Source organism: Anoplophora glabripennis, unplaced genomic scaffold, assembly GCF_000390285.2.
Source record: "Anoplophora glabripennis isolate ALB-LARVAE unplaced genomic scaffold, Agla_2.0 scaffold44, whole genome shotgun sequence".
NCBI classification, from domain to species: domain Eukaryota; kingdom Metazoa; phylum Arthropoda; class Insecta; order Coleoptera; family Cerambycidae; genus Anoplophora; species Anoplophora glabripennis.
The window spans coordinates 614,741-626,914 of NW_019416229.1; the positions used below are offsets into that span (position 1 = coordinate 614,741).

Here is a 12,174-nt window from a genome sequence, read left to right on the forward strand (position 1 = left end):
TTATGGTGGAACATGTACTCATTCCGTTCATGATGGGACCCCAAAATATTTCAGATGCTTGAAAATCCTTTAACACATAACTTACATTTTCTCAATCAGGAAAACAGAAGCTAGGGTAGGTTCAGTAACATAACATGACTGTTTTACTCACAAAACAACTCGGACAAACTGAATTTATCAATATCGACTCCGTTCCGTTTTATTGATATGTCTATTTGCTAACTATTAACGAGTGTTTTGTAATCACTAAACCTTAACTTGTTTATTTTATAAGAGGTAAAATATATTGTTATTTTGCCGTGAAATAAATGCCCCTATCAATGTGTTTAATTTATCTGATTTGTTTATGATAAATAGTTATTTATTTACAAGTAAATGGATACGTTGTTGACATTAAAAAGTAAAAATAAGGCAATCAAGAGGATTTTTCATTAACATTTGACAAAATAATTCGAATTCGGTATATTCGGAGCGCAGAAGAAAGAGCATGTATCTGTAAATAGTTGCTACCACAGATCATGGTTAATACTTATTTTCTCATACTTAATGCATCTACTCGAAAACAGATGGTGCTGTCGAAATAAATTGTAGAAAACCATTTCCTATTAATATATAAAATCTGAATTCTTACTTCTAAAAGAGTAATTAACTATTTTGATTAGAATGATTTATAGCTCAGACTGCTGTAAATAACATTTATTTCAGTAATTTAATCCAACAATTATTCTGGCAGCAATTTGTTTTCGCATTTTAATATATAAGTAACGGTATAAGACTATCTCTTTCCTTAATTTCCCACCACTACGTTCGTTTGATTGGTTTTATCTCTTATCCCACTTAATTTAATATTAAAGTTACAACAACACAGCAAAAGCTTATTTGCGATTCAGTTTGTGGGTTATTTTATCAAATTTTGATCGTACGGCCGGGGAATATATCTACCATGGTAAAACAGAACCTAGTGTCGTTTCATATAATTGGTAGGCAAGAGTTACAGTTTTGCAGATAATTTATGTTATATTTAGTTATTACTCATTTTGATTTTGTAATATTTTGTTTACAGAAAGGGAAAGTAGTCAACAAAATCTAGTGACATGGACGTATCCTACATTGACGGACGAATTAACGGCATACCTAAAAGCACGATGTTTTCCTCCTGAATCGGATAAAGACTTATTTTTTTACCTTAGAAAAAATAATCTCTGGATGTACATTCAAAATTATTTTCATAAACAGAAGTTAACAGCTCTAATTGTCGTGGCAGAGGAATTTATACCAGATAAATACAAACTTTTGTGTGATATTCTCGAAAAAAAGTATACAAAAACCAGCAGTCCAGTAGAACTAGTTAAATTGTACATAAACTTAATATCTGGAAAATCCATCTACTACCAGGAGAACGGCTCTGAAATCGGCCTCGATTTGAAAGCACGTAGCACGGAAGTGGGTATAAAAGGTAATTCATGTTTTAAAACAGTAAAAATGACTGCACAAATGAATTCAAAATTAACCTTATTGTTAAACGTAACGTTAACCGGCAGATGGCGCTACTAGACTGTAAATTTAAGTAAAATACCTGCAAATGTCTTAGGCGTAGTACTCTTTTTTAGATTTGATAAGTAACTTTGGATTAGAAATAATTTTAATATATAATGCAATTTTATTGAAAAGGAGGATACTAATATATCATCACGATATTGAGAAACTTCAAAAGGTAAAAAAATTGAGTTTTTTATTTGCCTAAACTAATATATGACCCTTTTATTTACAGAAAATGGCACCTATGACTTATTTAATTCCTTTTAGAAATCTTAAGGACTATTTGTTACCTTGGATCGAGAACATTAACGAATTAAAAGTAATTTTACTAAACATGTAATGTATCAAATATAAACAATAATTTTTAGGGTTGCTCCTTTTACTTGGCTGGTACTACAGAAAAAAATGCCTTGAGTAATGAAAGATATTACGATTTATATGTAAATTTACTAGAAAACGAAATAACTATTTCCAAAGCAGCCAAAGGTATATATTTTCTGCCATCTAAATATCGATACCAATAAACTTTTTCATTATAGATTGCTTCACTATGGCAAAGATCCACAAAGACATAGCTCTATTTCTAGTTCAATTGTCTGAGAGTGACTTGAGTGAAATAAAAGTCATCGAACAAATACAAAACAAAACTAAAGATGTTGTACAACAACTTTATTCTATAGCAGTCTCCAGAGATAACAAAAAGATGGTAACGATGAATGATTTAAAATCTAAGAAGTACAGTCCTCCTTTAGAAAATTTCTTGTTCAACATGGCTGTGGCTGAAAATATTATGATACTATAATTTGTGATAATAACTTGTATAGCCCTGAAATTTTGTTTAGTTTAATAAACTAAATTAATATGCATGTAAATGAAAAAAAATCCTCCAAAATATGTTCATTAAAAATATATTATGTTCCTTTGTTGCCCCTATATACATAGGTACCTATTGCAACGATATAGTTACTTATTAATCAGTTTTATTTGTCGTTATGTCAAAATAGATTCTTTCTACAAGTTTAAATGTTTAAGTTTAATGTGTACAATTCAACATACTCTTCTTTTTGAAAAACAAGTTTAAAAATGGTAAGAAAGTGATGTCACGTTCCCGCGTATCCAATCAAGGACAAAGCAATGTTGTCAAGTCTGTCAAGCCAAATAAGAGAGTTAATGACAGACTCATATTACTCTTTGTAGACTGCCACAATCCACAGACGTTTTTTCAAAGTATCAATTTCCTGATTCTGAAGTGGACCTCACTACAGAACCCTCTACGGAGCCAGCATAGAGAATTTTCGGACGTCCATCTGGAGTGTTTGCTGTTCAGTAACCAGAGTCAGACCCTGGCCATTTTTGTGTTATATACAAATGCTATACCTTTCACATTTATTATTAATTGAATAAATATTTGTTATAAATCTCACAAATTTTAAAAATCTTGCTTTAAATTTCTCCAAAAAAATTAAACAATCTGTTCTCATAGTTCACTTAGTTCATACCTGAACAAAGGCGTCGCCAGCCAATGGGCTAGGGGGGAGGCAAGATAAGAGAGACGATGAGAAAAATATAAATTACAGGTAGAAATAGGTACAGTGAATTAATTTTTTTTAGAAATATTTTTAATAAAACCTTTTTAATAGAAGAAAAACATTTTTACTCAATGGACAATAGAATTGGAAATACAGATTTTATCTGTGGTTGCAGATTTCTGTTTAACAATTTCTATAAAGGATAGGGTTTTACCACACCAACACGAGCTGGCCTTAGTGAATGCATGCTCTGTCCGCCCTATTGCTATCGATTCAAATATTAAATGACTGGAAATTTCAGCCTTGGCGATAGACCGATAATAAATTTTAAGTCTAAGTTTGCAGTTTATCTATAATTTAAAAACAATTAAATACAAACATTTAAATATCAAATAACAACCGTCACAATTCAAGTATAAAGCTAAGCCTATTGTTAAATATGTATTATTGAAAATACATCAATTTCTTAAGACTGGGTAAACCTACAAAATTAAAAACGTTTTTCATTCCCCTTATATAAAATTTGGTTCGTTACATCTAAAATTGCAGAGATAAATTTTTAAAATATGAAAATGTATTACTTTTTAACATAAAATTTTATATTTTTAAATTGTTTTGTCAATAAATATTTATACAAATTTATTACAATTGTTTTTTTTTTTAATAAAGTAGTGTATTAATTTTTGCAATTAAAGTTTAAATAAATAAAATATTTGTATTAAAAATTTCAAATCTAATATTTTCTTAGCTTCAGAAAATTTTTGTACTTTTTTCGAAAGCTCGATCGTCCCGATAACCCCTTTGTAGGCAAGCGACTAATCTCCCAGCACCACAGGCAGGTAGTCCCCATCATCAGCTGAATCAATGGATTCAATATTTTCTCTAATAGTAGAGAAAATATTAAATATAGATTTAATATTTATATGTAGAATAGAAAGATCGTATTGGCATAACTGACGTAATCATATGACGGTTTGCTTTAGAAAACATGTATAATAAATTTAAATAATGTTTCAGTNTTGGCAATTTTAGTAATAAAAACGATTTAAATTAAAATTTGATTTTTGTGGTCTCTGTTTGCAGTCATATAAAAAGTATCGTAAAAAACTCGTTTGAAAACATCTTTGTACACTCGCTCGACTTGTGGACCTCGCCTTCGGCTCGGTCCACCAATATGTCTCGCTCGTGTGCAAAGAGTCGTTTTCAAATCTAATATTTTCTTAGCTTAAGAAAATTTTTGTACTTTTTTTGAAAGCTCAATCATCCCGATAACCCCTTTGTAGGCAAGCGACTAATCTCCCAGCACCACAGGCAGGTAGTCCCCATCATCAGCTGAATCAATGGATTCAATATTTTCTCTAATAGTAGAGAAAATATTAAATATAGATTTAATATTTATATGTAGAATAGAAAGATCGTATTGGCATAACTGACGTAATCATATGACGGTTTGCTTTAGAAAACATGTATAATAAATTTAAATAATGTTTCAGTACTGTAAATAATGCTTACTTATTCTGTAAAAAATAAATTCAATGATTAATAGTTAAAATTGCAATAATTTCTTCAAATTTGATTTACTGCAATGTGCTTGGTCGTTAGTTATAAAAAAGACTGCTTCCGTACTGTTACCATACAGGGTGTCCCGAAATTAATGCAACAAAATTTGGTCACACATTCGTAAGACAAATTTAGGCGACCAGTATTTTTTATTTTTATCAAGTGGCCCCCTCTTTCAGAGTTACAGCCTCCTGAAATCCGCCCCTAAATGTCAATATGTGATCGAATGCATATCGTGATATGCCATTTTCCTCAAAAACATTGCGTTTTACGAAAAAAATATCAAGAGACAAAAAAGTTTTTAAATTCAATGGCTTTCTAGCTAACTAATAATTTTTAAGAAATTCAAATTTGCGACCAAATTTCTTTAGTTCCAAAGACAAGGGGGCCCACGAAAAAGTCACTTTTTAAAAAGTGTCATAAGGGTGTTCCCCGACAAAAAGCGTAGCATTATCAGATTCCACACGTCATAAAACTCCTGTGTACCAAATTTAGTGATTCTCGTACAACAGGGTTCCGAGATATAAAAAAGACTATTCTTAAGGACAGATTTCAGAAAGAGGGGGCCACTTTGCAAAAAGAAAAAATACGGGTCCTCTAAATTTATCTTAAGAATCTATTACCAAATTTTGTTGCATTAATTTCGGGACACCCTGTACGATTGGCTATCCTGTAATTTAAACAACAAAAAAGCAATAAATATTTGAGACAAATAATAATAAAGCTGAAATCTTAAACCTGGCTCAACTTCTTGCAGAAATAACTCGGGAAGGATAATTTGTTATTTGATCTACCAGGCTTTCAAAAAAAAAAGAAGTCAAAAAGAAGCTACAATTTACTTTTACTTTAAATTGCAGATCGGTAAAAGATCTTTACTACAAACTACAACTCAATATTTTGTAATTCATATATTTCTCTGATTCTCAATATTAATCCCCTTTATTAATTTTGAATTTTTATTTGATTGGCTCTTTCTAAGGAGAAATCAAAATACAATTTTAAATATTTTAATATAAACTGAATACGTCAAGTATAATATAAATATCATTTAATAATCTTGTAATGTGTAATTTCAGGGTTCATAGTTCAAAAGTAATATATAATTCCCTGACTTTTCCAAGTTTTCCCCGACATAAAAAAAATTCAGGTCACTTGCAGATCTCTTCTACACACTAATTGGTGTTTATGCGTTACACTTTTTCTAGACTGGACTCCATAATCTTTTTTATACCCAAAAGAACCTCTTATAAAGATTTCAAAACCACAAATAGTTTTCCGTTTTAAGAACCCAGCCGTTTTTTCACAAAATTTACAGTTGCAAACATCAAATTCCCTGACTTTCATGAATACTTTTACAATTCCCTGCTTTTATGAATAATGAAATCCCCGACTTTTCCTGGTATTCCCAGCGCTACGATCCCTGTAATAATTCATTACAATTTAAAAGTTGAGATTTGTAGAAAAAAAAACAACATTATACAATCCTTTAAACCAAAAATAACTTTAATATAATGTGGTGCTGTTATCATTTTACCAGTGGCGGTTCTTGTCTTCCATACCAGGGAGTGGAAAAATTTAGGTACAAAGTATTGAAAAAAAAAATTAAATATAATTGGGTAGCTTTAAGTACTATTGAAATTTATGGAAAATGAACTAAACATTTTATAGTGAAAGTCCATTTTTCTGCTGTTGTCAGACATAAACTTTTCAATTACTTTTTCATTAAAATTTGGTATTTCTCGCACCACTGATTCTTGCAAGTGCTCCAATCAAATTTAAACTTTTACAATTTTACACAGCCCAAACTGTATAGTAAATATACACGACTCCCACTCTGTCTTTCACTGTTATACGACGGTAACCATGACCACCACTGTAAACACTTTACAGACGTAGAGGCGAGCTAAGGGGAGCCCACATATTCAGAGTTTTGCAAGTCGTTAAATTGACTGCACATTACAAATTTAAAATTTCCTTTTTAATTTGTTGCATAAGGCTGATCTATTTATGTAAATTGTAGATAACATCGTACTCTGAATTTTAAATTTAATTTTTTTACTATAAAAATTTCTAGGGGAGGCGGAGCCCCAGAGCCTCCTGCACCAGCCGCCATTACTAAAAAGTTTTTTCAATTTTCGAAAAATAAAACTACATCAATTATCAATAAATTTAATATCATTGTCCTCTTATAAAAAAGCAATTTAATCAACAAATAAAATATAAACCTATCAATTATAATACACGACGTATCTAAAATATCACACTTAGAATGAGACAAACTTAACCGCTGCACTTTAGGAAAATGCGAAATAAATATGTTGTGTTTAAAAATTACAGCCAGTATAATTTGCGGTCATCTCTTCGCACCTGAAGCTTTGTCACATGCCTGTAGATTTTCAGGGCTGGTCCGAGCTTCAGGTTTAGATTTGTTAGTACGTCTATTCGTGTTAGAAGTAGTAGAGAACGACCGTCAATCTCCTGAAATAATGAAATGAAAAATCAGATAAAAAAAGTCAAATAAAAACAAGAAATTAAACAAGAGGAAAAACAAAGAAGATTGAATATGAAAGCTTCAGTGAAAAACTCACTTGTTCCTTAAAAACTTTAGCTTCTTCCGGGAAATACTGAGCAAAATACTGATAAACCTCATCGGCTGTCCAATGAGTGGCATCTGGTATCGAGGGGTCTATATTTTCTTCAAAGTCCCAATCCTTGTTACTCTGAGAATCGGAGTTAGCCCCTTGGTCGGGTGACTCACCTGCCTGACCAGTCTGAGGGCTCAATTGGGGTGGAGTTGGTGACAAAGGAGGAGAATTGTAGTTGGACGGACTAGAATTGCCCGAATTTGATGGGCTGTTGTCGTTATCTGAAATAAAAATAATATGATATTTGCATGATAACTCATCGTAAAACTTACCAATTCCGTTGATCTTCTGACTGAATGAATTCCCAATATTTGACTGAATCTCATTTATTTTTAGTTCATCCGGCATCTGGCAGTTGATGCAAAGCCACTTCTGGCCGTTTTTAATTTTTTCAATAATTCTAGGCTGATGACAACTGGCATGATAACCATCAGCGCACACTGAACAAACAGTTAAATATCCCTACAACCCAAAACAACTTCAATTCTCCTGTTAAAAAGTATCGACATCATTAAATGAAGCAAATACTTATAAATATATATTTTGAACATTATTTATTATCTGTTACTTACTGCATCGGATGTTTCGTAGCAAACTACGCAAGTTTTACAGTGTGGGCACTGCCAAGTATTATCAGGATACATTTTCAACATCATGTCATCCCCATTTAGACAGCTAAAGTGTGCTAAAATGATTTATTAATAGAATAGATATAACAGCACAGTTTTCTAAAAAAAATCAACTTTCACATTCAAACATACTAACAATGAAAACCAAGTGAAGCTCCAAGGCAGTCCCAAGACCTAGAAACTTTAAAAAATAATAGTTTCAACAATATTTGATCACTAAAATATGCTTAACTATGATCAAACATTATTATATTAAAGCATAGCATCCCACATAGCCTTATTTCACTATTTAAGAAAATCTGGGTCATCGACATTCCAACATAAAACAAGACGTCTACACTAACATACCTTTATTACTGCATTCCCTGCAAGCAACCATACGATCATTGGGGCCTCTCTTGCTCTGTATATGACATACCGAACATACTCCGCCCTGATCTCGGCCATTACTGGAAGTCCTAGAATCTGGCCTACTTTCATCACTTAACCTAGCCATTTGCTTCTCAATAGTTGATTTATTCAGGGACCCTGCTGGTCTACCCCTTTTCTTTGGAATATGTGTATCGGAAGGGTCGAAAACTTTCTTTGCCCTCTAAAAATGATTAAGTGAGGTTAAGAACCCGATGAGCTCTGGTTATAAAATTAATTTTCAATATATTTTTTTTAATAATTGGGTAGTCAAATCTAATATCACTTTTGGTCCAATTTTGGAATTTTTTGCTGAAATGGAAATAAGTTTAAATGTCATTTCTTATTATGGTCAAATATTTAAATGTTATCCTTTAAAATATATTTTTTAATGTCTTAAGGGTTTTAATATATTGTAAAAGTTATTTTTTAAATATATAACGGAACCGTACCGACTTGTATTTTGACATTTTGTTGTTACAAAAGTAAACAAAATTTTGACAACCACTTGACAAGTGTTAAAAAAAGTAACTAACCTTACGTCGACCCCCTATTCGCAAGGATCCGTTTTCAGATTTTTTTTCGTCGGCGGAATTAGTGGAAGAGTCCATATTTTCAAAATGTTCCTGTTTTATGATGTCTCTCTCTTTTTTGGGAATGGGTCCCGGACGTTTTCTGGGTTTGAGTTGTATAATGTACTCATGTCTATCATTCACTTCTTTCACCTCATTTGTATTAATTTCGGTCTCTGTCTTCAACCTTTTCCAATCATCTGTTTTCTCTTTCTCCGTTTTGTGCACACTTTCGTCCTCCTTTGATGGACCCATGAGGTAATGACCGTTTTCCATCTTTATTAGTCCCCCGTTCGCGACTTCCTTTTCGAGCAAAATGCTGATATATTTTTTCGTGTAGCGTACGCTGTCCTTCGCCAAGATATTGTTGATTATCTCCTGTCCGGGGACACCTATTTCTAGGTAGTCGGGCTCGTCCACAATTAATTCACCGAAAGCATTTGTTAAAAGTTCGCTGAATTGACGATTTATTTTGTTGTCATTTGCACTGTCTCCCTGGTGCCCGCTGTCACGTTGCCGCATCTGTGCGTACTTTTTTGCTGCGTTTCGATAACTAATGCTGCCTTTGTACTCTACTTTAAGGACAATGTTATTTGCCACACACCACTCCAAATCTGATCTCGCCTCGGCCGAATTAATAGCAAATCGCCGGAATAAATAATTACAAATCCTTTGTATATCTGGCCGGGCTTTTCGCCGGCGTAGCTGGTCAATCGCCTCTAAAATGCGTTCCCGGTTCTTTACTGAAGTCATGCTACCGTAGAAACGAAATCGTTAGTTGTTTGCGACTTTAAAAACTTAACAAACAGTCGTAGGAGCGTCGTTAATCGCTGCATGCACCCAAACTGGCAATTTAAAATAAGTGTCCCTTTATATTAAAAAATACAGGCTAACGCTCTGTATTACAAGGAAAAATGAGGAAGTAGCACAAAAACACTTCGCGCTTATGATTCAATTCCCGTACATTATCTTATCAGGATAGTTTTGAGGCGTATTCTACGAATAAGAACGGCTAAAAGTGCTTTAAACAAGTTTGTCCAAGGTATTACTTAATTTATCGTGAACCACGAAACAAATAAAATGCAAGACAACGCTCCTAGCGCGCAGAAAGACAAGGCATGCTAAAGTACCTTGTGTTAGAATTTACCTGAATGCGTCGTTATTCTCCGTTGGATCGCCCCTCGTTGAACTATATCGTGCACAGGAATGTCTGGGGTATTATTTTAACTAGTTTTCGAGGGTGTCCGTCACATAACTTTAACAAAAAACAGATTGATAAGAGAGCCGCATCTCACGCAACTTGCACGAACGTTCGTTGAGACGGTCAGACACGGGTTTGGTTTTGTCCGTGTTGCGACAGGGTTGTTGTAGCGTTGTAGCTCGAGAGTGCGCGCGCCGCCGGTAGAAACTCCTAAAGATTCGTTTTATTTACTCCAAATGGCACTTGCAAATTTCTTGGACATATAACGAGCCAAAACTAGGTACATTTCGATATCGGCGTGCCCGTACTTCTGGATTTTCTACTTTTCCTGCCAGCAACAATTACTTTCCGGTCGGGCCGCCGTGCTTTTGCCCGTACGCATGAAATTAGGTAGGAATACCTACCTCGCGTCCACGCACCACACCTGTCGCGTTAATATTATGCAAAGGCTGTTCAATCTTACGCTCTAAGGCTTATTATGATGCCTCTAATAAAAGTGGCTGTAATTCAAGGGGGAAACAGTGGAATGAGAACAGTACAGCGCCGATTTTTATTGTCGGGAAATCGCTCGCAGGGCAATAGATTTATTGATATGTCGCGCGTGCACGTAGGCGTCTAGCCAAATGAGAATTTTGTTTGTAGGATACCGTTGCATCACAGCCATGCACCGGCAGCAGGAATAAATACTGTGAAAAGGTCGGGCACCGGGTCGGTACTCGCGATATTCGGAATAACTTGTTTTCCACTGAAAAATATCAGCGTTGCCTGTGCACAAAAATGCATTTATAATATCACGCCGCGTCTCAGATATGGTTTCGTTACTCATACTCGTAGATAAGATTTGTAGTGTTTTCGACGTTTTCATCTATCGCATCGGCTTATTTTTAATCTCTACGCGTACTATAACGTAACGTTAACAATTATTGCTTATATCTTATATCCACTGGAAACCGATCGTACAATTCGGGCCAGTTTGATTACACATATACAGGGTGATATATTCGGATGATCTTGCATCCATTTTAAAAACAACTTAGTAGAAGATCAATAAAACTGAATCTGGTATTAGAATAAAAATTATTAACATAATTTTTCATTTGAAAAAATATGTTCCTAACACATCAACGTTAAAATTAAACAGAACTAGGAACACGGGTACCTAATATAATTTTTTATTACACTTCTCACTTTGAACTGTAAATTGGATCCCTGAATGATTCTCATTAAGTCCATCATATTTTTTTAAAATTAGTACTGATAACGTCGTTAAAGTACGCGTGAGTAAAAACTTGTGTATATGTCCCGATATGGTTTAAATAATGAATAACTTTTATTAACCTTGTATAAGTAGCTCCAAAGAAAAAGGTCGGGAGCCTTTAAATCAGGTGAATGAGTAAGCCAGTTGAAATTATAAAATCGTGATAGTATTCGATCGTCTGCTCAAAATGGCCGCCATTAGCGAGGCGTAGTAATTTTCAAAATATAACGTACACATTGGCCGTTTTCTTTTACTCATGATTTCGGAATCATAACGCGTTATGATCCGATATCTAGCAATCTGACTGGTTTTCAGCGGATTGTAACACGTTATGATTCCGAAATCATGAGTAAAAGAAAAGGGCTATTATTTCCAAACAATGCATTAAACATTAAAATAAAAATAACAAAATATTACTGAAAAAAGAATTAATCATTATTTAAACCATTGCGAGTCTTATGCGCTATCCTGTATATGATATGACGTCTATAGAATTCTGCCGCTGAGCGTATTATGTTTTTTGAACGGGAATTACTGGTAGGGGATTTTGACCTCCAAATGCCCTCCTCATATGCCACTATTGATATCTAATACAAAGCAGTTTAAAAAAAAGCCGAGCAGCTCTGGGGGCATTTAAAGCAAGCCTGGTCCATTTGCATATACTGCATTTCTAGGTAATAATAACAAATCTAAAAATCAGTATTTCTTTTTTTTTTATTCAGTATTTAATAAAAGAAATACCTACCACCATCAGTTGAAAAACTCAACTCTAAAAACTAATTTAAATAAACAGTAGTATCTACCAACTTCTGGAGAGAAATTAAATTTTTTCT

The 12,174-nt window shown here is 33.5% G+C and overlaps 2 protein-coding genes across 3 annotated transcripts; one reads left to right on the top strand and one right to left on the bottom strand.

Moving 5' to 3' along the window:
• The first annotated feature begins 863 nt into the window (after nt 1-863).
• On the top strand, nt 864-2,556 carry LOC108917653 (protein FAM45A). Its single transcript, XM_018724371.1, has 6 exons — nt 864-980; nt 1,064-1,456; nt 1,611-1,714; nt 1,772-1,858; nt 1,908-2,025; nt 2,079-2,556. The coding sequence occupies exons 1-6, from the start codon at nt 944-946 to the stop codon at nt 2,339-2,341; spliced, it is 1,002 nt and encodes a 333-aa protein (XP_018579887.1). The 5' UTR covers nt 864-943; the 3' UTR covers nt 2,342-2,556.
• A 4,225-nt stretch (nt 2,557-6,781) lies between these two features.
• On the bottom strand, nt 6,782-10,687 carry LOC108917654 (PHD finger protein 10). Of its 2 annotated transcripts, XM_018724373.2 has the most exons (7): nt 10,030-10,678; nt 8,847-9,636; nt 8,251-8,494; nt 7,846-7,958; nt 7,546-7,735; nt 7,217-7,494; nt 6,782-7,106 (listed from the first exon to the last, which is right to left on the bottom strand). In XM_018724373.2, exons 2-7 carry the CDS (start codon nt 9,633-9,635, stop codon nt 6,960-6,962), a joined length of 1,761 nt encoding a protein of 586 aa, XP_018579889.1. In that variant the 5' UTR covers nt 9,636; nt 10,030-10,678; the 3' UTR covers nt 6,782-6,959. The 2 variants fall into 2 exon arrangements, with proteins under 2 accessions (XP_018579889.1, XP_018579888.1); XM_018724372.2 differs by having other exon boundaries at nt 7,217-7,735; nt 10,030-10,687.
• Nucleotides 10,688-12,174: the final 1,487 nt, after the last annotated feature.

Coding starts and splice junctions, on each gene's coding strand:
- LOC108917653 (XM_018724371.1), top strand. CDS start 944: ATGGTAAAACAGAACCTAGTGTCGTTTCATATAATTG. Junction 1,457..1,610: donor CACGGAAGTGGGTATAAAAG/GTAATTCATGTT, acceptor ACTCTTTTTTAG/ATTTGATAAGTAACTTTGGA. Junction 1,859..1,907: donor AGAACATTAACGAATTAAAA/GTAATTTTACTA, acceptor AATAATTTTTAG/GGTTGCTCCTTTTACTTGGC.
- LOC108917654 (XM_018724372.2), bottom strand. CDS start 9,635: ATGACTTCAGTAAAGAACCGGGAACGCATTTTAGAGGCGATTGACCAG. Junction 7,736..7,845: donor GCTACGAAACATCCGATGCA/GTAAGTAACAGA, acceptor TTTGGGTTGTAG/GGATATTTAACTGTTTGTTC. Junction 7,107..7,216: donor CTAAAGTTTTTAAGGAACAA/GTGAGTTTTTCA, acceptor TCATTATTTCAG/GAGATTGACGGTCGTTCTCT.